Consider the following 27,644-nt stretch of genomic DNA (forward strand, 5'->3'; position numbering starts at 1 on the left):
ATTAGGTCAATTATTGTTGCCAAAACATACTTTTGAGAGTAGGAACAAGTAGGAACAGACCAAAATTGGAATATTGGGTGAAGAGCCTGTTGTACTCCCATGAAAGGTTAATGTTCAGAATTAGGGGAGAACAACCTTAAACTCGACAAACTGTTAACCGAGCGTACTGGAGGGGGACAGAGAGAGAAAAATAAACAGAAAAAGAGAGCGAGAGAGAGAGAGAGCGAGAGAGAGAGAGAAAGAGAGAGAGAGAGAGCGAGAGAGAGCGAGAGAGAGAGAGAAGAAAAGTTGTAACAGCTTGGGTGACAACTTTCTACTTGGAAAATATAGAAGACTCTACTTGGAATATATGTAGACAGACATGATAACACTCTCATACATTTTTGAAAATCAATGATCCTGTAGGTCACTGTTCCGAGCCACTTATCGCTTGATGTGCTTTGCACTCTGAAGCAAACTGCACTGAGAAGGGGCGTGTGTGACTGGCTTACATACCCCGACCAGACGTGGAGGAGAGAGGAGAGTTGGCATGCTGCAGCATACTGTGACTTACTCTGTGCTTTCCCCACCTATCGCTGGGCACTCTGCACACCTGTCACCTAACCTTGGAACGGTGCTGTGTGCTGCAGTGCGTTGCTGTGCAAATAGCTCAAAAATGGTGCACCTAGGGCCTTAAAATGTGGTTTTCGAGTTTTGTTTTTCGTGTCGAGACGCTTCCCTACCTAGCGCAGTGGTCTTTTTTTGCGGTGGATTGCAGTGCAAATATCTCAGAAAACAGTGTATCCTACGGTCTTGAAATGTGGTTTTTAAGGGCTTTCAGTTTTGTTTCTACCGTTAAGATGCTTAAAATTAGCTTTGTCTGTTTTTTTCTACGACCACATTGATGTTTCACTGATTGTAGGCAACCATGTCATGTGTTGAGGTGATACAATCCAGGGAAAGGGGTGGGCAAATGTCATGTGGCCAGTAGACAGACATGATAACACTGTCATTAATTGTTGAAAATCAATGATTCTGTAGGTCCTTGGTCCGAGACACTTATCATTTGATTTGCTTTGCACTCTGAAGTAAACTTCATTGAGAATGGGTGCATGTGGCTGGCATACATATCCTGGAGCAGACGTGGCAGGGAGGAGAGAGTTGTCATGCTGCAGCATACTTGGACCTTCTGTGCGCTCTCCCCACCTGTTGCCTCACCCTGGCGCGGTTCAATGGGTTGTGATGCAAATGCCTCGGAAACTGTGCATCCTAGGGCCTTGAAATGTGGTTTTCAAGGTCCCAACAGGATCTTGAGTTTTGTCCCCTGCATCGCGACACTTAAAATTACACCCAACTTGATGTTTTGCTGTTTCCAGGCAACCGCCGCCTGTGTGCAGGGGCTGAAATCTGGGGAACGGTGTGGGGTGCCTACATGTAGTGCAGACAGTGACGTCCAGAGGGTCCTCAAAGGTAACTTTGCAAAATTTGGTGCAGATTGGTGGGACGGTGTGGAATTGTATAAGGAACAAACAAACTGATTTTCCGTTTTAGATGGATAGATAGCTAGATAGATAGATAGAAAGATAGATAGATAGATAGATAGATAGATAGATAGATAGATAGATAGATAGATAGATAGATAGATAGATAGATAGATAGATAGATATTATTAGCCCCACACAAAATGGTGATAGAAATTCCTTTAGTAGCTTATAAGAACTTGACACAATTTGGATTTCGGGAACAAAGACCTTTACAATAACTTATATGGCACCCAAATACCTATTGCCTTCCTATACATTCTTATAAGTTTTACCTAGGTTTTTTGGGACAATTTATACAATTCTGATAAGATTTTGATTTTCATTGGGATGGACTGTAAACTGCACGTCACCCCTCCTTCCTCTTGTTTACCCCACTGCCATTAGTTTACCCCCATAAGCAGAATGGAACAAAGAATCGTATGCCTGAGCTGCCCTTTTCTGCAATTTTTGCGCATTAGTTAAAGCAATAGTGCTTTTTTAAAGTAATTGCAGTTCTGATGCTCTATGAATCCACACTGTGCAAGGAAAGCCCAGCTAGGTGATGGCGTTTCACTAAAGTGCTGCTGGTAGCTGCTGACATTTGGTGAGAGCTCTTCTCTGTGAAGTTCTCAGAAATGTGCATATTGCATTACTGCATCGGTTTGTCTCTTAAATTTTGACCACAAGTCTATTAGCGAGCCAGACAAGTATTTCAAATTTCTTTTTAAGTTCCCACTGGGGGATCTCTATAATTGGCTTGAAAATATTTCCAAATGTATGTTGTGTGAATGGCCTGTCTGTATCCACCCTAGAAATATGCCTGCCATAATGAGCTGTCCTCTTTCTATTCGCGCAATTTCCCGCTTGTGACGCAAGAGCCTTAGAACTAAGCGCACTTCATTAAATACCCTTCTGAAACGCTTTCTATAATCCGATTTGCAGGAGGAAATTATAATAGAGGGATTCAGTGAGCAAAAGAATGACCTTTTTCTGCTTAATCCTGTCAGGGGGAAGATGGTTCCATCGGAATTGGAGGCGAAAATTCAAGCGACAAAGAAAGAGGTGTGTTTTTTTTCTCTTTGCATTGCATCTACCCTGAATGGCAAACTCAATGGGGTCAGGGGTTTCAAATGTTTAAATAAAGAGTAGGGGTGTCAGAATGAAAGAGGTTAAAATTGAAGAGGATTCATGGGGTCACGGCAGGATGCCAAGGATCTCATGAGAACAGCGCGCTCAATGGGGGAAGTACTAACTCAAACATGGAGGTCTTGTATGTGGACATTTTGATGGGTTACTAGTCATCTAATTTGAGCAGTGTGTTCCCATTGTTCCTTGACAAATTCTCCCAAATCGCCCTCCTCCCTTGGATGCTCCTTTCCTCAACCCTACTTGTTGTTGTTCTTTATTTATTTTTGTAATTGTTTTTTTTTAATGTTTTGTGTCATGCTATGCATTTGTAATTTTATAATGCGCTTAATACCCAGAGATTTCTTAGCGGACAGGGGAATCAAACCTGTGTTGCTCCACGTCGTCTTGCTTCCAAGGCGAGCGCATTTCCCCTGAGCTATCCTCCCGAGACTTCTCGAGTAGCCCTTTAGAATGGAGGGGGGGTGTGGTTCTTCGGGGTGGGTGTGGGGGAGGGCTGGGAATCAGAGGAAGAAAGGGAAGCCCGTTTTTTGTTCAGAATGAAACACATTTTGCATTTGACTTGTGAATACCTAGAGTAAAGGGCGAGTCAAGAAATGTGTGCAACAGAGCGGCGGTAGTATCTGGAGAGATAGCACTGGCAAAGTTACCGTCCAGGGTAACCACCTACATGTTGCATTATAAGAGAATGATGTGGCAATGGCACAAAGATCGTATGAGGGTTGCTGGTAGCCAAAATTCCAGACAGCCCTCTTGGTGAGAGAAGCATGTTAGTGTTTGGACATATATGGCGATATAGCACCACACAGGGAATGGTATAGATACAATGGTTATGAGACTTGGCAAACAATGGACATTATTGAAGAGCATTTCCAGTGCCTGATGCGTGGATGTGCAAAACGATATAATGAGCATCTGAGCCCAGTGACTTAAATGAAACAGAAACCAGTGTCATGCTTAGCATCCATATGATTCACACCCGAGCGTGGGGGCAGGGCATCTTGTATTAGTGAGTGGTGCCATTAGATGTCACTCATTCATGAGTGCATGAATGTGTACTTTTGAGGGCTGTGATGGGAGCAAATAGCACACAATGCTCTGTAACTGACAGCCTTGCAACATTTCAGATTCAATGTAGTCTTGTGTTACCTGGGGAGCGTGAGTGTTGGCTATCAGTACCCTCATCATTGGCTCAAATCGTAGCTCTTCAACTTGACTGCAAAAGTCGGTCTCTTTGGAGTTGGTAGCAATGCTCTGGCCTGCTCGAGCCAGTCTGCAAAGGGCTGGAGGCTGCAGGATCTCGGCTTGTGTCAGGGTCCCGGTGTCAATTTCAGGACTGTGGTGTAGGTGATCAGCAGTTAGGTTGTCTTCTGCTTCACTCGGGAGTTTGTGAGCATTCTGCCGGGACCATCGTGGGGTCTAAGCCCCTGGTGGGTCGCTTAGTCACTTGAAGGTGTGTAAATTCCTAGTAACCAATTTGTGGCCATTCTCAGCCGTAACTAGTGTCCCATGACGGTGCTTGACAGTGAGTGGAGTTGTTTCAAATGGCATGTCATACTTCCCTTTGGGATGGTGATTCTGCAAAAAGACTGTGTTCCAGATTTCGGTGTCCTGTTCACAGGCATGCTAAGTATGTTCACCCGTCCGTTTGCCCATTGTCGCCGGGGTTGAATTCCTACCAGATCTAATTGCACGGGAGCCCATTAGGATGTGAGGATTGTCAGTAGTTGAACAGGGCAGCTGGACTGGACCCTGTGGATACATCTAGAAAAGTGCTATAGATGCATAAAAACGTGTACACCCCATTCACTATGTCCTCCGTGCTTTTGGTTGCGATATGGGCAACCTTGTTCAAGGTGCAATTCTAGCACTCTGTGTCTCTATTTGCTTGTGGCCAACAAGAAGAGGTTCCTCCAATGATTGGCTCCTTAACATTCAATGTATTCTCTCAACTTGTTACATTGGAAGGGTGGTCCATTGTTTTCGACTGATCTGGGATTCCTAGCACTGCTAGGATCTTCTCTAGATTTGGGATCACTGCGCTTGCAGCCATTACGTTTTCTACTTCGATCTCGTGGTAGCGTGAGTGATCATTAATGAGGGCAAATAGGTACCTGCTGTAAGAGAGATCACAGAAGTCAGCACTCTCTTAGCTCAAGGGTTTGGCCCCCTGCTGCTGTGTTCCTATTGGTGGGGGAAGATTCCATGTTCAAGAGTCTTGGCCCATGATGCAAGTCGATATTAAGGTTTCGACTCCCTTGTCAATCTGGGGAAACTACACTCATTTTCTCAGACGGGCCTGGATTTTGACAATTCCTTTGTGACCTTTATGGGCTAACCTTATGACCCAGACCTTGAGGATATGGAGCACAGTTATTCTTTTGCCTTTTGGTAACTAAGAACATTTTCATCTTATTCTCATGATAGTGGCCAGGCACGTCTGGAATGTGAGTGCCCTATGGGCGTGATCTTGGAGAAGGTTTATTCAATTCCCTGGTTCAGTGGCTTGGATTGTAGCCTGGCGGTATTCTTCTTTCAGTGTCCCTGCCACTAACTCGTCGAGTCTTACTGCCTTAATGTCTGCCGCTTCAGTGGCCATGCTCACATGTTCTATGTGCTCAGATTCTCTTGCCTCAGGTGTGCTTGCTTCTCCCAGGTGATGGGATAGAAAGTCAGCCAGCTTGCCTCATGCCTGGCCTGAACTTGAGGGTGAAATCATACATCTGTAGCACCAGCAATCACTTCTCTATTGATGGACCCATCAAGGATGGGCAGAAGTGGCTTGTTGTCTGTGACCACTTTGAAAGGGTGCCTGTACGTGTAGAGGTGAAAGTGGCGGATACCCCTAGAGGATGGTGATGGCCTCCCTCTCGATCTGGGAATACAATTCATCCATCAGTGGGAGGGTGCGGCTGGCATAGGTTTTTGTCATAAGGTTGACTGAACAATCCAACTGAGTAAAATCAGGTATGGTCCACTAAAAGTTAATTTGTCCTCTTGGCATCGCAGTATGCCATGTTGGTCTCATGTAATAGGGCACCTTTGGTACTTTGAAAAGCCGACTACATGAGGGTAGCTAGCTGTAGGATGAATTGCCCTCAGTGGTCTTTGAGTACTATGTCTTTGACCACCAAGGCATGCAACCTGATCTCCAGAAAGTTATCGATATAACGACAGCTCTGTGTCCAGTCAGTCTTAGAGCTGTGAAGCGCCCTTGGTATGGCAAACTATTGCAATTATAATAAACACAGTATTTTACTGTCACCAAGGTATATTCTTCCCGATTTTGATATAATGCCCTGTTCTACCATTCACATTATTTCCAAAATGTATTGATGCGGTAAGCGTGGCACTACTGGCCATCCAAAGGGTCTATGGTCAATCCTTTCCACAAGCTAGAAGTTTGCTCTAGTTGGCTGCAGAATAGGGTGACTCCTTTGCCCTCAGGAATGCATTCCCTTCATTTGTAAATGTCTACTAGGATGTTTGTACAATCAAGGTCGACACATTGGGCCTCATTAGGAGTTTGGCGGTAGCCTTGCCGGTAAAACAGGCAGGCTGCCGCCAAACTTCTGAAAATATCTGGCACCCACGAATGGGCAATTACCGGGTCTGGCGGGGCCGGAATACCCCGGTAATTGCCCATTCACGGGTGCCGGAACTGGGAGATACCCATTCCCATTGAGACCTCTAGGGCTCAATGGGAATGGGGATGCCTGTAGCACCAGCACGGTTAATTACTGTGCCGGTGCTATAGGCTTGCTGTGCTCACGGGTGCCTTTCATTCCGCCAGGTCAGACCTGGCGGAATGAAAGGTACCCGTGAGCACAACTCAGAGTTTGTCAGTCCGGATACAACCGTATCGGCAAGCTTACCGGTACCGTTATATCCGGACCAGCAAACTCGTAATGAGGCCTATTGTGTTTTGGCCTGTTTCGTCCGATTCGCCCATACCACTGAATTCTTTTTAGGATTATGTGTGGGCCTTCATCAGGACATAGAAACTCTTCTTATGCATGATGGAACCAATCGAAAAGTTCCCCCGTAAAGTGTTCAATCCAACCAAAAACAAAGAAGAGAAACAGATAGTTCTGTCAGTTACATCTCAAAAAAGACAGATTGTTTATCGATTGTCCAGTCGTAGACTACCAGTGACCGTAATCTTAGTGTCATAGCATTTGGGGCTTATTTCATCAACCTCTTAGTATTTTTCGCTCATGGTCAGACAGATCTCCTGGACCGTATCTATAGGAAAAGCCCAAAATCAATTATAAATGCTGCTTCCTATTTATTTTAGGGTGATGCTCGTGTGAAAAACATCATGTTCCTTTGTTCCTCTGAACATTTTGTAATCTTAATTGGTCAACTACTAACCTTCAATATGTTAGCCGAGAGACTGGATGTAAAACACATTTTTATATTATTTTATTTCTGCTTAGATTTCATCTTGTAGAACATTCTGCCAAAAAAACAAAAAAAAAAAAATGGGTAATAAAAACATATCACCACTACCTGGCTGTTAAACAGCAAATCCCTGTAATGGGTAACGTGTGTATCTCACTCTACGTAGTAGCACTGACTAAGTACAAGCAGCATATTAGGTGATGGCGGAAATTTATTTTCCGTTATTTTAAAAACAGATTTACTAAGAAGACGCAGACTGTGACACTACTTAATCTCATATCGTAGGGAAGCTATCTCATTGGTTGTTCGCAATACTAAAGCCGCCACCATTCATGCAGAAAATAATTCATTCAATCACAATATCACAAGCTGGCATCGATGCATCGACAATGTGCCGATGACCTGGAAGGGAACTGAACAACAACTTGAAGAGTTCCTGGCTTGGGTCAATGTATGTGGCACGCACATAAAGTTTACTTTGGCTTATGACTTGTGTTCAATAGCTTTTCCAGATCTGACAGTATTGATTCATTTTTTATTTTCAATCATATGTGTCATGGATGTAAACAGTGTATGGGTATGATGCATACCTATTTCATAGGTGTAATATTATTGGGTTTGTAGTTTGATGGACCTTGCAGTAAAGATGCAGGTCCTTACACCAAGGAGGTATTTCTTGACACATTAGACCCCTTATTGTGGGTTATACCTCTTTATAAATGTAAATTATTGACGTCTTAGTTAGTAGGAGAAGACCCTTTTGCACCTCTTTGATGCTGGGTCTACCGTGTATGTACATTAACTGCATGTAAAAGAGCCATACATAAAACCCCCAGGACATCCCCGTGCTAACCCCCAGAGCTCTGTTGAAAAATGAGTGTTGCAAAAACATATAGGAATGGGTACAATCTACAAGCGACACTACAGGTCCCTGAGGATCTAGTGTCTGGAGCAGGTGGCCACTGTGCCAAGAAAACTCACTATTTCCAGTGAGAGAGTTGAGGGCATTTCTTTGGCATATAGAGAAACTATTAGTAGCATTAGTGAAATCCTAAGTGTATGCTTTTCTTCTCTGCTGAGGCAACAATAACGACCTGTGCTGTTAGATGCCCTGTACTCCCACCATTTTCCATCTTCTACCATCAATGGCCAGTTAATACCAACACGCTGTGCCAAGCAAATGCCTTTCCCATTCCCACACAAAAGCCCAAACTGTTGCCATTGCCAATGCTTGTTAAATTATATGCTTGCAATCTGGATTGAAAAAAAAAAAAGAAACTTGGCACACCAATGTGGTATTTGTACGCACTCTTGTGTTCTGCTGTCTTTGCACATTTATACATAACCCTGCGTACACTGCCAATAGTATATTCATGTACTACTAGCGGAAGCAGCTTCAAACAAATGAAGATACAAGAGTCTGAGGCCCTGATTCACATTGTGTTTTCCTATGGGACTGCACCAGTATAAACTGCTCCTGAGAATCAGGCACTGAGTCTTACCTGTGCTATGGGCACACATCTGTGTTGTTATCTCTTGAAGATGGCAAGAGTGGCCGTGGCAGACATGTCTGCTTGTCTCCTCATAGAAGACTATTGTGCCCATTCAAAGGCGTGAAGTCATAGAATCTTCCATGTGTTGCATTAGAGTCAATGTGCTGAAAACCTATATATGGTGTTGATAAAAGGATGGCCTAACACAGGGTTGGAATTACAAGGGGATTGGAGTGTGAATTCAGTTTCCTAACACCCAGAGACATCTAAAACATGAATTCTAACACGCAGTGCATTTACTGACCCTCGGTGAGGCCATTATTGCGACACAAGTACAACTGACATCACTTGCACCCAAAAAGCACCTATTCTTTTTTTTATTTTTTTTTAATTAAAATGTTATAGTTTATATATAAACTTTTCATTTAAATTGCATAAGACATTTTACATTATTTACAAATTAGAACAATATGCTGCATCCTTAAGAAAAGAAACGAGGACCAAGAGACACAAAGAGTTACTTTAGGCAACTTGTGTAAACTCCAAGATATTGTCAAGGAATTGTACAACTGTGTATATCAGCTTATTATTTTTGCCTTGAAGGAGTTTTAGCCATCTTGAATCGCCTTGTTCTTGTTGGTCTGAGATCTTAAATAGGTCTCTGCTTATTATTTTTGCCTTGAAGGAGTTTTAGCCATCTTGAATCGCCTTGTTCTTGTTGGTCTGAGATCTTAAATAGGTCTCCGCTTATTATTTTTGCATTGAAGGAGTTTTAGCCATCTTGAATCGCCTTGTTCTTGTTGGTCTGAGATCTTAAATAGGTCTCCGCTTATTATTTTTGCCTTGAAGGAGTTTTAGCCATCTTGAATCGCCTTGTTCTTGTTGGTCTGAGATCTTAAATAGGTCTCCAAAAGAGGATTCTCTTGTCCGCGAGTGCAGGGCATATCATGATTAGATGCATGAGAGACTCTGTTTTTTCTTTATTGTTGCAAAAGCACCTATTCCAAAACGGTCACACTATGACGTTGCAGCGCACTCAGATGGCACGTGATGCCAAAAATGTTGCCAACGTAGATGGAATGCGCCCTGGAAGCACAAAGAACTCCTGTGTGTTCAGGGGCTGGAGCCTGTACTGTATGACCACTTGCGGCAAATTAACCACGCTGATGGGTATTTGCTAGAAAAGTGGAAAGAAACATCACTTTATGACTACAGTCAACCACACTTAACAGAAACGATCTGAATCTTACAAAGCAATCCCCCGTTCCTGAGTCTAGCCACTGACAGCTAAAGGCAACAGACTCCTAGGCTTGCGAAAACAGGATCTGCTATCGTCTGCATCGGTGTCGTTTTTAAATCCCTTTTCTATTGCACAGTAAAACTCAACTTGGGGTAACATCATTATGGGGTATATGCTCTCCACGTGCATTGCTTGGCAGCAATGTCTATAGACAGTTGAAGTGGTTAAGAGTATCAGAAGGTATATGTATAGAAATACATTAACATAAGTCACATGTCCTGGGAGGATAGCTCAGCCAAGCGGCAACGTGTTCGCCTTGGAAGCAAGACGACGTGAAGCAACACAGGTTCGATCCCCGGTCCGCGCTCAGAAACCTCCGGGTATTTAAGCACATTATAAATACGCAACTAAGACAAAAACAATTATGCAACTAAAAAAAAAACATTTCTGTGACAGCCCCTCCATGCTGCAAAATAAATAAATAGATAGTAATAGACGGACAGAAACATCAGTGGAGGATTATCCCACGTTATTGCCTGAGAGAAAGCCCAGAGCTATACATTGGGGAAGGGGCATTATCAAAGCAATAATGACCCCTCCTGAGGTCTATACAGTTATTAGCACATGGTAGTGTGTAACTAAAAAGTAGGTGTTTTTTGGGGACAAAAGAAAGTAACAGAAGCAAATGCGACTGTTCATTCAATTAACACGGAACTAATGACAATACACTTTACACATTGTGTAATTCATTGCTGAGTGTTATTGTGGGGAAATGAACTGCCAACACATCTTCCTCTCTCCTTTTCCACAACTAAAGGTAATGGTTTATGTGCAGCTTATCAGGCTGTTGCCCAGGTAGAATGTTTGGAAAGAGGCCGAAACTAGAGATTATAGACTGTATTCCCAGCATTTTGATTGGATGAGATGCGGTCCATAATGTAATCCATCTGCTAGTATAGCTCTATAGACCTGCAGCGAGGTCTGTAACGGGCGTTATGTGTCTGAAAAAAGGAGTATGTTTGGGGGGCCATAATGCCAGATATGGCCCTCACACGGTCCATAAAGCTATTAGAATATTCCACCACCTAATGAGGGTCGAATGATCTGTTTAGAACCAGGAAAGGCAAAGGAGAAACATTGGCATGTTGGGGCAAAAGACTTATTCCAATGATTATTGTCCTCTGCTGCTCCATCGCGTGTTATAGAAAGGCCAACATTTCAATGACGAAGCCTGACAGATGAAGGGGTTAAATATCGCTAAATAATGCCGTGCCTGACGTTATTGCCCGAGGTGGGCAATGAGTTGAGGAAGAGCGTTATCCCAGTCTTCCCGCGCCCTCCGCAGGCCCCTGAGGCTATTAGCGGATTCTGTTAAGTTAAATGGCGTATGCAGCGCGAGCTGTTCAGCTGCCTGTGAAGTCAGGTTTTTAAGCGTTACAGGAGGATTCCAAACACGAAACGACTCAATTCAATTCTCTCTGTTATGCAGAGTTATTCGGCGAGTGATGTTTATTGATTCAAGTCATTTGCAGTGCAACGAGGGCCCCCCTTTCTGATCTGAGACCTGGCCTGTTCCTTACACGATGAAAGGGAGAGCAGCATGAATTGGAATCAAGAGCTCACGCTTGCTTAGCGTTCAGAAAGAGATGCTCTCACGCGCCGGGCCAGAGCTGTGCACTGCAAGCAATGCCTTTTGTTCACGTAGACAACGATTGGCGTAACACATGACAGCGCCTTGCAGGTGTGGGTGTGCCCAAACATATCAGGCGATTGTTGATGCCCCACTGCCCCCCGAGGCCTGCTGATGGTGCAGTGTACTGAAAGGTTTCTCAGCAGTGGTGTAGGCCACACACTGAAGTGTAGTCCTCATTCTTTGACTCCCACAGGATTCACTGATCATTTTTATATCAATACAAGCAATTACATCAGCTGCTCGCTTATCTGGTGCACCCAAGCACCCTTCAACACCCTACTCTTTCAACTGACTTGGACTACGGTCCCCGAGGGCGTTCAACCTACCAGCGCTTTGAGGTCATACCAGTGATATATGGAGCGCTATATAAATGCCAAGTAACATAACAATGTTAATCTAGAAAGGGACTCTATTCGGCTGAGAAAAAACAGTTCTTGGGCTATTGAAAACCATTGACATTGCATGAGCTTTTATCAAGGAGGCCTGACGAGTGTTTCACACCCAGGAAGGAAACATGAGTCATTTAATCATCAAGACAGCTGCGGCCATACTATGGTAATGTGAAATTATAATGTGTCGTCCACCCACAGACTCCTAATCCGCTGATCTCACTCATCACTTGTCGTGTAATGGGTATGGGCACTGTCATGTGCGGAGGAGGCTACGATTACACATTGGCAAGAAATGGCAGGCTGCTAATGTACTATATCACACTGAATAGTGGATAGGTTTAGATTGACACTTACAGATATATAAAAAGGAGTTTTGCATAGGGAGCGATATAAAGCCCAGCTGAATTAGGGACAGAGATGCCAGGGGACCACTCCGGTGGTGATAGTGCGCGGTACAAATGTCCTTTAACATTAACATTTGCACCTTTAAACTTTTGGGGACTGATTCTCAAATACTGCCGTGGAGCAAATCAGAAGGTGCTTGGATCAGCTGAGATTTGACCCAGCCACCTGATGCCGCGTGTGCAAAAGTCAAGAATTAGAGCAAACGTGGATACGCCGCTCAAGCAACATTTAAGATGCACGTAAGCCAGTCCTAGTGAATTTACACTGCACAGGAGCGTCTAAGTGGCGCCCGAGGAGCCGGTGATACCCCGGGCATCTCCAGATTTGCCCCACTGCAAAGCTTTGAAAGGAGGCTGCTGTGCATCAGTTACTGTGTTGGGGAATCCTGATCCAAAGAGGCAAAAACAGACAAAGACACATCCTCCCACCCCACGAAATGGTTCTACCACAAATTGAGCCTCCAGCAATGTCATTCCACTGGCTAGTGCGTCTAGCCAAACTGTGAAACATTTTGGCTGCAAGGTTCCCATTTCTTGGGAGTTATGTAGAATAGAAACACTTGCACACCATGGATGTCTGGTGTTGCAGGTTGTACCTAATCCTTTATCCTGGTCAGGAATGGGCTAATAGTGTGATATTTCAGCAATGATAACTTGCTCTCCGATGAGATATCTCTCACATATTGATGTTTTGTTACCACCTGTAGTTTTACATGACTCTTCTCTTTCAATAAATACTCTGTCTGTTCCCCCAAAATATACAGTTATATCAACAAATGGGGCAGCCATAATATTATTCCAGCCATGTTTTCCATCCCTCCCGAATCCCCCTCAGGTGGCTACAAAAAGTGTCCAAAATATGATGGTGGATAAAACATCAGTACATTTTGATGCGTTTCCATGAACATATTTTTATACTTAAAGCACCTAGTCTGAAAAAGTCAGCATTCACATAAGGTAACCGATTTGTTATGCTATCTCAGCCCTTAAGTGCCAGGCTATTATCCATGTCTGTGCAAAAAGGACGAGCACACTCGTCCTTGGCACTTAAGGGGGTGGCCTTTCAGGGGTGCATTCATTGAAAAACACGCGGTGTACCCAGTTTATGCACTATTCATTAAAGGACACTTGAAAGCTGAGATGTTTATGTACAGTTCCTTCAAACCTATCAATGGGCAAGTAATTTAAGCCAGGTACTTTTTTAAGTGTTTGCCAATTGACTGAGGTCTGCACTTCTTTTAAGCGGAAGATCGTGGTTTCTGATGATGGCAACTCCTGGTAGCTGGATATTTGGTCAGGCACTCTGCGGTTGCACACAAGTCCATCGGTGTTTGGTGTATCTCTGGGCTTTGCTAGGTAGAGGGTGCTAACATGAGCAAACCCTTTAGCTTCAGTGATCGAGGATCCGATCATTTTCAGGCAATTGTCTGATGAGACAATTTAAAGTTGTTTGAGGTTATTATTTGAAGATGAAGTTTGTAAGCCCCCCCATTGTTTTAAATAACAATAATAATTTATTTAACCAATAATTCTTTATATTTTGCCTGTATCAATATTATACGAGATTATTCTTTAGCTTTTTTCATTTCTTTAGGAAGCGCTTGCTTTGCTTCCCTACACTGCTTATCGGACCATTTGGGGCTATTGTGTATTTTCTTAGTTGCTCGAGTGGAGGACTGGAAGGCAAATGCCTTGGTAATTGATACCAGATTATTACGGGAAGCCAAGGGAATAATAATGGTTTCTATATCCACAAATTCAATTGGAGAGACACAAGCTCAAAATAGAGGCTTGGTAAAACCAGGTCCCTATCTAATAAAGCCCACATTCCGGATCAAGTTCGATTAATTAGATTTTGGTGTCTGGGCGGACCGGGCCGGTCTGAGAGGAAATGGGTAGAGCAAGGATTAGTGTTAGAGGATCATGGTCACTCTCGGGTCTCTCGCTAACTATGAAGGTACCAATTAAACGTCGCGTTTCCAGACGTACAAGAATATAATCAAGATGGCTCTGCATCAAAGTTAGTTTTATATGTTGGTCCTGGCGGACAATGCTCGTTTACTCGGCCGTTACAAGCTCTCAGGCCGTGTCTAGTGAATATGTCCGCTAAATGGTGTGCAATAGTGTAGCAGCTTATAGACATTTTGGAGTACAGTGTGAGAATTCCCCAGACGTCATCGTCAATAGCCAAATCAGATGAACAGGATGTCTGGGGTTCAAACTGGGATTTTAAATTACCAACAACAACCATATGGCCAGGATCAGTCCCATCCCTTTTTTTCGAATAGGCTATCAGTAGAAAGATCAAGTAGCTGAACAGTCTCTAAGGTTGGCCCTAGATACACATTCAATAGGTGTAAAGTGTGACCTCCCTTTAAGTTAAATGATAGCCCCCAACAGGTCAACAGAAGACATTTCTAGTGCTTTATATTTAGCATCCAGGTTTGAGTGTATCCCCATTGAGGGTCTCCCCTTTGGTTGACCGTATGGTCCTTTTATAGGTAGACAGAACAGAGTACTTACTAGAGCCTATTTTATGAACTTGCTCTAGTTTCCAGGTCTCTTACAGGCATATAATATGGCAATCCGGGTCCTCCACCTTATTCAGCTGTATATGATTTCACTGAAGGTAAAATCGGAGTGGTACATTTCACTGAAGTCAAAATAACGAGAGAGAAAACAAATTGTTTTTTTTGTTTTTTATTTGTTTTTTATTTGGGCCCCCCAATCACCCTGTTGTTCTATCCTTTAAACCCCAGCCAACCCCACGTATTTTACCCCTTTACCTCACTACCATATATATATATTTAATTACATGTTCGGTATTTTGGGTTTCGGTAAAACCTACCACTTTGATTTTTTTTTCTGGTAAAATGACTGGGTACCCCGAATTCCCTGGTCACCGGATAGTGGCACGAAAAGATATTGATACTCTTAATCACCTTTGTAGAGTTCTTATTCTCTAATATTATTTGGGGGTTAGCAGCAAAGGGGGATTTCCCATCATTTCAAAATAAACAAAAGTTGCTGTAGTTTGTGGGAATTCCATGTTGCAAGTCCTGCTCCAGGGAGTGGCAACCCAGAAGAAATGCTCACATTGCAGGGGCTGAGCCTGCCAGCTGCAGGGAAACGTGGCCACTCTCTAATGTGTATGTTAGAACCCTTGGTCAGTGGTGTTATGTACCCTATAGCCAGGCTATTGTGTAGATGGACCTTGGTCTCACCCAATCTCAATGAGGCATAGTCCACTTGAAGATTGTCTCCACAAAATCCCGATTATAGACTGAGGGAATAAGACAGTTGCCAAGAATTACCACTATTTGCTGAGTTGCTCACACTATATGGAGTATACAGAGACTCGCTCAGAATCATTGTGTGGGCCGGAAACTGATGGTAGTATGTAGCCCTAACATAGCAACAGTTGGTGATGTGTACCTGGACATAGGATGGCAGAACCGAGAAAAGGTCTTGCCAATGCCTATACAATAGCCACAACTAGTTGCGTTCCTAATGTTATTTTAATAATCTTAAAGAGGTTCTCTTTGCTTAGTACTTTACATGATGCAGCTTGTATGCATGCACATCTCCAATGGGTCATGCACAACTTATTCTCAGTGTATGAAGCGCATCGAGGCTGTGCGTGGCATAGGTGTTGGTTACATACTCAATATTTGATATGCTGGCTCTCTTACAAAAACTCAACCGTCATCTGTGATACTGGGGTGACATGGATTTGGCATTTAGAGAGTGGGGGACTCATCATGGTTCATTTCCATTAAAAGCTCAGTCTTGCTTGAGTTTCCCCCCAAAACTAAATATATTTAAAACTGGTGTTCTAGAAAGGAAGGTTGTGTCAGGTGCACCTCTACTGAGCCTGCCTAGGATGGTCTGGCTTCTTTCTTCTTCTTTCTGACAGATTGTATCCTTCAGCAGTGATCATTGGATACTGAGGCTTGAGCCTCAATGCTCCATCTTCTCGGGTTGAGTGTGTAGTCGTGCGTTGGATTTCGTCATGGTCTGTGTGGGCTTGCCACAGTGAGGCTGGTTTCACAGGGTCTTGGCCGTCATGCGACCTATGGCGGTGCCCGTCTTCCTGAATTTTATCATCATTCCTGATTCATTCATTGTTTTTTGAAGTTTTTTGTTTGTTTTTGAGAGAGTAGATATGCTGCTTGTGCGGCTCCATATTATGTTGCGCATTAATGCATCCGTTCTACAGCAACCGAGTACCGCAGATCAAATATTTTCACTGTCACATACGAGAGAGCCAACATGGGCACTAGTGCAGAAGACCTTGCGACCCTCCCCCGATGTGTCTTTCTCCCCAAAAAGTGGAACGATTTCTAATGGCCTCTGGCGGAACCTTTTAATACAGTTGTCTTCAAACTGGGGGCATGGGCCCCCTCGTGGGGTCCTGGGTGGGCCCCAGACACTTCAAAAATGAATTTAGATGATTCTTTTTAACTTGCTTTTAATAGAAAACATAAGCAGTAGATTGTCTGCTTATATTTTAAAGAGCCTGTGCCCCCTCCCCTGGACATCTTTTGGGCCTCTTTAGGGGGCCATCCCCCAGGTGGGAGGAGGGTAGAAACAATATTTTTACTCAAGGTGGCCTCGGTATGAAAAAGTTTGAATATCACTGCTTTATTAACACTATGCACTTGCGTTGCGTATCCCCGTGTCTCCTCCAGCCCAGCAGGCCTTCCCTAGGCTACTCTAGAGTTCATGAAATGGCTGCATTTCCTGCACAAATAAAGATACATTCAAACACTAGTTTGAATCAAGAAAATATTTACTGAAGGACAATGGTGATTGCAGTAGAATCAATACTAGTCCTGCAAAGATACAAGGACTTTCACCTGTGAGGCAATGCAGTCATGGGGCCCTTGGGGTCATGGAGGGTTGGGGGGATACAGGTTTCAGGCAAAGCGAAAGCTGGTGGCTCAGTATGGAAGACCCATTCGCTTGGGTTTCGTTATTCTCACGCAAGGTGTGCTGGGAATCCAAGCTATGTCTGGGGTCCTGATGATTCCGATGAAGGTCTTGCACTCCTAGGCAAGCCTACAATGCAGCAAGAATCGCTTCCTTACGCCGCAGGCAACCCTGTATTCAGCCCACACTCTCTGTAGAGCTAGCTGAAAGGGCAGCAGCACATGTGCTATATTAGTAGTAACCCCTTGGCATTGAATGGATGGGTGGTCTCAGCCAGACCTAGGGATGAAGGTCATGTAATGTTCAATGACCTTTCCCCCAGGTTGCAAAGGGCCCTCTGAGCTAGCAAAAGTGAAGAAACATTACAAGGACATTGAAAGGAAACTTAACTTTCTAATACTGAAGGGAATCTCGAAAGGGAACTTGCAGAGACTTGAGTTGTCCTCTGTTCGAAAGGTAACCTGGGTAATAACCTCAACTTGGTTTCAACAGTGGCCACAATGGTGACCTATTGAGGCTGCAAAAGAGACAGCAGACAAGTAGAAGAGAAGCTGTCCTTGAAAAAACACTATGTCAGCTCTGTCTTGCAGAAGGTCTGCAGTGCTAGTCTTCACAGCACTGCTGTTAGGCTAGAAGTAAGACTAGTATGCAGACTAGTATCAGTGCCATTGCAATAGAAATGAAAAACAGACTCATTGTAGAGATATTAATTGCCAAGCGCGGGCTGCGTTCCAAGAATGCTGGATATGCAGGCACAGGTTTCAAAAGGATGGAAACATGGGATAGCAAATGCCCAGAGAAACAGATGCACAACAATAATGAAACAAACATACATAGTCTCGCCAAACACCACATGGTGGCTACCAACTGATAAACACACCTACGCTCAGTGAAGAGTGTCACCCAACCTGAAGCTGCCAACAGCACATCATAGCTCTCTTGTGCTTTTTTCCCGCTCAGTCGTACCAGCTTACTCACCTCCCTCCTGGCTTTAAAGATCCACCACAGTGCCAAGAGACTGTGCAGGTGTCAACAGTGCGCATTGTAAAAACCTTTCACATAACATAACACTTTCCACAACTCGGCTTCTCTTGTGCAAGCACATGTTATACCTTCAAGCTTCACAATGCAAAGGCCAACAAATACACTAGCAGCCAAGTCCCTTCATACTGCTTCAGTTAGTAAGATAGCTCAGTGAGTTGAGCACTCACTTCTGTGTTCTGTGTGGGACTTGCCATTGCAGGCGTGTATACTGGCAGGGCTGGCCTAGCCCTTCATCCTCCTGAGCCTGAATTGAGCACAATTACATTGGGCAATAACACCTGTTACCACCGCGCTTAGAAACAGAGATATCCGTCACAGAGCACTACATAATTTTAAAAAAAATGTGTCACTCTGCAAATTAGACGGAGACAATGCTGTCTTAAAAAGGAAAGAGGAGATCCTAGTAAAAGGAAAATCATACGTTCCCGTTGTAAGTCTGACTTACTCTTTACTTATTGCTGGAGAGAGACTATTCGATTCACAAGAAATTACCAGGTGGGGCTCTCGATTGCTCTTTACCTACTCCTGGAAAGAGAAGTGTAAGTGAGGAGTAAATCCAAGTCCCTACTTCCGTGTGCCTCGAATAGCCTCTCGCAAGGAGTAGCACGGGCATGCTCCTGGTCCCTTCTTTGCGAATGAGCCCCTGAGTGCAGAGGAATTGGGGGTCAGCCTCACTGCTATCTGTGTTCTCCCTGTGCCTTTCCTAATGTGTGAATGTTTTTTCCCCCAGGGCTGCCACCCACTGTATGTCAGCGCCACAGCCGGGACAACAGTGTTTGGAGCGTTTGATCCTCTTGCCGACATCGCAGAAATTTGCGAAAAACATGGCCTCTGGATGCACGTGGACGTAAGATGCTTACAATCATTTCCCTTTCATTCAGGCCTGTGCGCAAAGTCTTTTTTACCGTGATATATTAATCCGCCAAAATATGCTTCATGATGATAAATCATTCCGAGGCTTTACATAGTCCCAGTTGTCTTTGCAATTTGATGGATCAAGGTATTCTTTGCTGCTGCGGGTTTCTATAATCTCTGCATTGACATCACACATGCTGCAACTTTGCTTTACGGTATGTGACAACCCATGACCGAACGCAGCACTGAAGATTTCAAGTAGGATTGCTGCATGGTTACTGCATTTAGGGCCTGATTCGTGGAACTTTTAGCACCCTGCAAAGTGTATTTTTGCTGTGCAAAGTCTGTGCAAATTGCATTTTTGCAGTGCACTTTGCACTGTAAAAATACACTTTGCACAGCTCTGTGAATCAGGGTGTTTGTTGGAAGCAGTGCAAAGTCCCTTGGCACTGTGCTAAAAGTTCCGAGAATCAGGCCCTTAATGTTTCTGATTTCTTTACGTTGGTTGCACGCACCACCACACATTGAATCATATGTAGGCATCACAGGCCATCCCCACCCCTCGTCCCCTGTGATGTTCCCTTGTGCCCCCCACCCTTCTCACACACAGGTGTTGCCTGTTTTGCATGAGTCTTCCCCCTCTAGCCTACTTCTGCAGGAGTCTGTCCTGATACATTCTGGTTTCACCATCACCGTCTTGTGGACAATGCTGGATTGGACTTTTATGGACTTCACCCTTTCTCAACTCTCATGCTGACTTCCTTTGCATCTTGTACTCATGGTGGCCCTGAATCATGCTGTTCCCATCTTCCTCTTGTATCCTGGCTTGCAACATTATGTGTTACTACTGACTTCTGCAATTGTATTTGCTCTCCCCTCTTGCTTCTCCACTCTTTTTGACTGCTTACTCTCTGTTCTCTACTCCTCTCCCTTTCTCCCGTTTCCTATCTCCTCCCCTACCCCCCTTACTTTCTTCTATGCACTTACTCTATCAGAATTGTCCCTGGACGTAGTATGATAGCAACCTCATCTGTCTCCTCCCAAATCCCCTTACTTGTTACTTATCATATCATGAGCAAAGGAGACACAGCGCAGGTGGGAATGAGCAGGTTAACTGTGTGATAAAGATTATATTTTAAAAAAATGGTTGCTAGCAAAAGAGGGGCGTTTTACAGCCTTATTCAAGTCTGAATATTCAGCAAACTAGGAATGTCCCTGGGAAGAGCATTCCACAATCAAGGACGGTGAACCCCAAATCTTCTTTGACTTTGGAAGGAGGAACAGTCAGGAGGTGCTAAATAGAGGAGCCCAATCTCCTCCCATAAGGCGGAATAGATCCCAGAAAATAGGATAGCGCCACTCGATGGAGTCGTTCTACACTATACCAGGACATAGCTCTCAACTCACCCGCTTTTGGTGGGTGTCATCCGCCTTGCAAAGGGCTGACTCACCCGCCAAGTCTCCTGCACGCCCATTCATTCCAATGGGCGTCTCACACGCCAAAAGCAAAATCGGGTGATTTCACCCGCCTTTGCGAGACAAATGGTTGAGAGCTATGCCAGGAATCTTAAGTCATCCACCATCTAGCTCTGTTGGTCGGCAAACAGAAGAGTGACACTGAGTTAGTGCGCTGAATGATGCTACCGCAGGCTCGTTCTCTGCCTTGCAAGCTTTTCTTGCACTACTTCCGGGGTGTACCCATGCACCACGCAGCCCTGTTTCCGCTCCATGCCTACCAGCACTCCCACCCTGCTCCCACGCTCTCCACACCTACATGCTCCCAGCTTTCTATCTACCACAATGCCTGCCGCCGCAGAGGAGTGCGACATGTTGTTGTGCGTCAGCCTCTGCACAATGATCTTTTTTGCACCGTGCTTCTCTGCAGGCCACAATCAAATTGAGGTGGAATCGTATTTCCGCTTAACAAAAATTAGTCAGACTGCGGCATTCTGAGTGCTTTGGTGAAGATCCAAGAAGTAGGTCGGAAATACAGTGGACGGAGCATTGGCATAGTCCGAGTGAAATTTTTAAAAAACATGGCAATATGATACGAGTGAGAGGGAACTTAAATATATTATACGTTCCAACTGCAAGATTTTAAATAAAGCTCCTTAGGTTATATTTGTATTGTAATGGGATATTTATAAGACTCTTAATACCCAGAGGTTTCTGAGTGATGACCCGGGGATCGAACCTGTGTTGCTCGGCTGCTCGGCTTCGTCTTGCTTCTAAGGCGAGCGGGTTGCCCCTGTCATTGGCTCCCCAGAAGAGTTCAGAGTCCCACAGAACACCGAAGTGTGTTAGACAAGATGAGAAGATCATGACAAACTCTAACAATTGGAGGGGTGTTGGGACATTCGCTGTGTTGTTCAGCAGGTGACAACAGGGCAAGTAGACGTACATCATGTATAGAGGCACTTAACTTCAATCCACTAACACCCAGCCAGTGGCTAAAATTGGACGGCCCTTCAGATATTGCAGAGAAGCTTTCTTGTAGACCGCCAACACATACAATTAACAGAGTTTTATATGGAGTGTTTAAATCACTGAAATGTCCCACATTTTTGTACACACTGTACACTTGCCATACAAAGTCAGCCGTTGTTGTGCATAACAGTGAGATTTTGGTTCAGTGCCAGAAAGGAAATGTTATCTTGCCTGGTAGGCCTCAGCCTCTGATGCTGCCATCTTCCCACTGGTGAGGAACTGTTCCTCTTGCCAATCTGGTGGTATTTTCCTTGAATCTTCCCACGAACTCCCTCAGCAAAGGGTGTCATATGTTGCAAACGGGAAAGAAGTCACAATACAGCCATTGCACTGTGGTGGGGTTATCTTCCCAGCTTTTTCCCTTGTTTTTGCATATTAAGTAGCTTTGGGTTTTCACCCTAAGTTACTAGGGGAATCCAGACATGGAACCCTTGCTCACTGTTCTTAGAGAGGCGAAACTCCACCTCCCTAACGAGGCCCAACCAGGCCGAAACACTTGTCTGGGGTTGCTATTGGTACTCTTGTTTAGAGGGGAATTGCCAGGCATTTCAGTGCTGGAGTGCCCGTGGGCAGGACAAAGACTGATATGTAGTGGAAATGTCTCTTCTGTGAAAGGATGGTGAACTAAGGACTCTGTTTGAGACTCTAACCCTAGGCTGGTATTAGAGAAACTCCCAGAACCCCCCTTGTTTTTTTACTATTACTAAATTATCCAATAGACAACCATTGGAATATAATCTGATCTTCGACCAGCAGTGTCTATAAAGTTGAACTAAAACGAATAATAATCTATGAGGAATACCCCAGTTTGAGGGCTTTTCCCAAATAGTATGTCTACTTTGATAAGAGCATTGAGATCCATTCTTCATCTGGCTCTCTTTGTGAAAGTAGTTAAAACCCTCTTCTTTAATAGAGGAGTAGATTAGGTCTTCTTTTTATCCAGCTGCAGGCCCTTCTCCATCTCTGTTATTTGTAATGCGCTGACACACCCTCAGGCCTCAAGGCACAATTAAGAAAACAAGACAGGCAGATAACAAAGTAAAGTAGAGTAATGGTGGAATGGTACTCTATGTGAATTCCGTGGTGGACAAAAGATTGATCAATGGTCTGTTTGAGCCTCTCAGTTTGGCCGTCGATTGTGTTTGGTGGCTGCATGATGGCCTGACATGAACTTGGAGCAATGTGATAAAGCATCACCAGTACAAAGATGTAAATTGGGATCCTCGGTCTGAGATCAAAATGGATGCGAGACCATGCAAGCAGAACGCATTTTATGTAGTAGTAGCATCAACAGGCCTGGGGCTCCGAAGCATCTGATTCAACAAATACCAGTCCTACAAGATCGGTACATAGAAGAGCAAATGCTTAAATGATGGTGGATTTTAGTCTGTCAAAAGCTGACTCAGCTTCCAACATCCACTGATAGAAAACAGATGGTATTGGTGTGGCAGGTCGGTGGTTTGCAGTGGCCGGTAAGTTACAGATAAACCAGTTATAGAGCTTTGAAGTTGGGACAGCGATCGCAAACAAGCAAAGGCTGTGATAGTCTCCAGCATCTGAGGATGAAGTAAATAGAGGGACAACAAAAAATAAAACTATTACAGCAGCCATGTGTTTAATTTCAAAATTTCTGTTTTATGTTTTGTAAAAGAAGAATTCCAAATATTTTCAGACTTAACCCTGAGAACATCAATTCACATTAGTGTAAACATATTACAGGACCGTTAGATCATACACAATTTATAACACAATTATTATAATACATGTTGCTTCAAGTGTTCACATTTATTGTGACATTGTGCACATAGAAATGGTTGAACAATTTACTATTGGAAATTATAAAATAGTGACACTTCCACTGAGTTTATAATTTGAATACAATCATGGGAAAATATTATGTATGACTTTTCTAAATGCATTGAGTGTTCTCTTTTTTTTACTTTGAGTGTTGGTTCTGATACTGTTGCACTTGACGTCTGCCTACATATGTTCAATTTGGACTCCTTGGTTTTATGGTGTATTTTGAATTTTGATTTAATCTGCTCCCAATGCATTCTTTAAATAAGTATGGGAACTAATGAATGGCAAAGTGACTTATGTGTTCCAGTTTCATCCACTGCGATTTCTTCCTGCTAGGCTGCCTGGGGTGGTGGACTCCTGTTGTCCAAGAAGCACGCCTACAAACTGAGTGGCATTGAAAGGTTGGTCAATGGTTCTCTATTTGACTCCTTGCCAAGCGTATTACCTTTCACATGTGTGTAATTTGTTGCATGGTTTGACCACATAGGGCTAACTCGGTCACGTGGAATCCACACAAGATGATGGGTGTTCCGCTGCAGTGCTCGGCCATCCTTGTGCGTGAAAAGGTAAATGGTTCCTGTTCCTTGTTGTCTGGATGAATTGTCATTGTCTACCTTACTTGTACGATTAAGGCCCCTTTGGCGTAACCTTTACATTCTGCTGGCGGTAATAACACATCATTGTCATTACCATTTGCAATTTTTTGTGCCAGGTGAGCTGGTTAAGGGTAGAGAGGAAGTAAGCTACCAGTCAAGTGATACCATCTCAGTGAAAATGTGGCAATATACTTCTGGGCCTACATCTGTTGTATCACCCACCGCCTTGACCAGGCCCGTTCCAGATAAAGCCATGTCCCCTAGGCACAACGCTTCCGGACAAAGGCCCAGCCCCCCTGGACTGGTGCCCACCAGCACGCCCAGATCCACTTACACATTTGGGGATCTAAAGCGCTCCCCAATGCTGCCATTACGGTGGTAATAAAATCCCTCCACAACTACATCAAGTTGAGTACACAGTCCTCTAGTTAAGAGTATTTGACACCACAGACAATCTCCTATGGGCCTCGGTGGATGACTGTTAATTGGGTGCTGGTCTCCTCCGCACAGTCGATGGTTTCTGCCCAGTTCCTGGAGGCTTTTTCTGTGGATGGGGATCAACCAAAATGTGCCCGGAATGCAACACCTTTTCAAGAGACTGACTGCCCATGAACATTTAAAAAGGGGATCCCACGGTCGCCTTAAATCTTCCCAGTAGGTGAAGGTGTGATACTTAGCACACGATTTGTCCAGTGGATACTCACTCTCAGCTGAAATGTGATAGTAGTAAGGTCTTGTTAAATGGCACAAAGTTCACTTGTGTTATGTTGATGATGTCATGTTATATTAATAACAATTTATCACGCAGAGCTTAGGCCCAAAAGGGCACTACAGCGCAGAAAAATACATTTGAGTCAATAAATGACAAATGTAGGTTACTCTTTGGGAAAAAGAGCTGTTGTAACAGTCTCTGGTATTTCCAGAGATCTTGCTCAGCCCGGATTGAGGGATAAAGTGAGTTCGAAAACAGCAGCTTGAACAGAATGTGTTTTTTACAGAATAGTAAATTTACTGCATTTTATTTATTTTTTCCACTTTCTTTACCACAGAAAGTAGGGGCAATCCCCCCGCAACAAGCCCTTCTACCCTCCACCCTTCCTATAAACTTTACCCATACTCACTATCTGTGGTAAAAAAAGAAGTGGTAAAATATTTGGCAAAAATGACGAATACCGTTAGAGCTTCTGTAAAGTTCACACTAAACGAAGATGATTTGCTGTCCAGATGTAAAGGTGTGTGAATTTCGTCAGCGTAGGAATGATAGACCATACCATAGCTACAGAAAATTAATTTGGTGAGCGGTAGTAAATTTAAGTTAAATATCAGGAGAAGTTGTTGCCCCCTTTGGAACACCACATGGCAACAAGCAAGAAGAGGATTCAAAACTATAAAGAGCAACAGTTTGGGATTGATCAGATCTGAAATCTCCTATCCTAGTCAACACAGAGCCTGTCAAACTAAAATGACGAAAATGTCCCAGGAGAGTGCTATGATCAACAGCGTCAACAGAGCCTGAAAGATCTAAAATGGCCACCAACCCGACACTGACCCTATCCGCCTATGTACTGATGTCAACAACCATGGGTGCGGCAACTGGCTCACTGCTGAAACCTGCACGAATGCCAGTCTGATTGTCATTGTCAGTATGTGTCGTGCGTTAGCAGGTGGCTATTGTTTCAATACGTTTACACCAAAAAGGGTGGGGGAGGTCTTGAGAGTGGACAGAAATTTAGCGGACGTGATGGATCAAAGCTCTTCTTTTTCAAGAGTGGAAGAACAGAGTGCTTTACAGGTGAGTGAAAGTTATTTCAAGAAAGAAGACATTACAAGAGCAGTAGGCTTCAGGGGCCTGCCAGACATAAATTCTGAGGAGAACCAGGGGGCTTTATGTTGGACAATTTCATGATCAATCACCATCTTAAATGAAGGATATTGACAGAGATATTTATTCTGTTCCCATCAGGGTGCTGTACATCATGGTCTGGAGTAATAAATCAATAAATGTCAGTGTATATATGGCTTTTTTTTGCGAAAGAAGTATAGAATACTTTCACATAAATCTGCTGAAGTTTATCCAAGTTCATCTAGGAATATAAACAGCTCTTTAACGGCAATGTTCTCCATAATATTCCTGTTTGTAAAAAAAGGCTTTCTTGTACTGAAGACTATTATGTTTGAAGTTTTTTAAATCTTTGTTTTTATATGAGAAAATCATGTTTATGTTTTGTTCTAAGCCCTCATTGATTTGCTCGGCAAAGACGAAGCTTGTCATATTGCAGGTCATCAGGTTAGATGTATACTCTGACTTTATTTTTTTTAAAAACTTTTTGCGGAAGGTTCAACTCGGACAGTACCGTGTAATGCCATAGACATAGAGGAGTCAAAGGGGTGAATCATCTGCTTAGCGTTAAGATGCTTCTAATCATGCTTGGAAAAGGCAGGACAGTGAGGGCTCATTGCATTTGTACTAATGGTGGACTATTTCCTAATAAAGGATTTACTTGTGGTCCCATTACTAACATTGGGACTAGAAAATGCATACAATGGAAAGGAATACCACAATGATTCCTCCATGTGCAAAGAGGAGGTTGAGTCAATGAAAAAAGTTCAGAGTTTGAAAAACAAATTGTGGGTCATGTCTCTCAAATGTCTCTCAAGGAGGAGCAGTTCAGCCTGTCGACCTTTATTTAGTCATGTACCTTGTTATCCATTTTCATTCCACTAGAAAATGCGACATTGGTCCATGAATGCTATTTACTGTGCCTCTTCCTGGCCCTGAATGTACTTCATCGTCAGCTGTGACAATTTGAGGTGTAATCAAGAGCTAATGAAATGCCGCCCGTACCTGCTAAGGCGTGACCTGTTCACACAGAGCAGAATTTATGAGGATGGAGCAAACATGGCCACCTCCAATGTGGTTGCTGCATGATGTTCCTGTCGTCAGCGGCCATTTTCAAAATGCCCTTTCTTGTGCTTTTCCATCATTTTCTATGTATTACAATGTAACCAAAGGTCACTTGGGTTCAATCTAGAGCCTGTAGAAGACCTATGGCGTCGTTTATTCAGTTGGATTTCTGATCATGCACATCCAGTCTTGTGCGTTCATGCATATTTGCCATTTATTCCCCATCGGTTGCAGATCCACGCCCTGCTTTTTCTGCAGTGGACCAGCTACCACTCTTGTGTTTCTCTGCAGTTATCATATGGGAAGGCAATGGGCCTCATTAGGAGTTTGGCCGTAGCCATGCCTGTATGGCAGGCACGGCTACTGCCAAACTCGCTACCGGCACCGCCACATGCGAATGGGCAATTACGGGCCCATTACGAGTTGAATGGGCTGGTAATTGCCCATTCGCGGGTGTTGGCATTACTGGGCTCCCCAACCCCATTCTGCCCGATAGGTCAGAATGGGGGTGGGGAGCATGGAGGTGCCGCCACCGTTGATAACGGTGCCGGTGCAATTACGAGTTATGCTCGCGGGTGCCGCTTTGCACACCCTGCACGCCAGGTCAGACCTGGCGGGCTGTCACGCAGCCGCGAGCAAAACACGTAATTAGGCAGAACGGTGTGAACGGTGCCGGTGCCTTACCGTTCACACCATACCACCAGGGTCGTAATGTGTTGGTTGGTATGTCCTGTGTGTGGTACAAAGTGAG

The 27,644-nt window shown here is 44.0% G+C and overlaps 1 protein-coding gene across 3 annotated transcripts in view; it reads left to right on the top strand.

The window, feature by feature from the left end:
- The window catches only part of LOC138481461 (glutamate decarboxylase 1-like), a 719,240-nt gene that overhangs the window by 558,292 nt on the left and 133,304 nt on the right, over nucleotides 1-27,644 (top strand). For all 3 annotated transcript variants that reach the window (XM_069613613.1, XM_069613614.1, XM_069613615.1), the window contains exons 8-11: nucleotides 2,510-2,564; nucleotides 18,981-19,097; nucleotides 23,729-23,793; nucleotides 23,880-23,958. In XM_069613613.1, coding sequence (XP_069469714.1) covers nucleotides 2,510-2,564; nucleotides 18,981-19,097; nucleotides 23,729-23,793; nucleotides 23,880-23,958 — 316 coding nt within the window. The remainder of the gene's footprint in view (nucleotides 1-2,509; nucleotides 2,565-18,980; nucleotides 19,098-23,728; nucleotides 23,794-23,879; nucleotides 23,959-27,644) is intronic.

Source organism: Ambystoma mexicanum, chromosome 5p (assembly GCF_040938575.1).
Source record: "Ambystoma mexicanum isolate Mex_15411 chromosome 5p, UKY_AmexF1_1, whole genome shotgun sequence".
Classification (NCBI taxonomy): Eukaryota; Metazoa; Chordata; class Amphibia; order Caudata; family Ambystomatidae; genus Ambystoma; species Ambystoma mexicanum.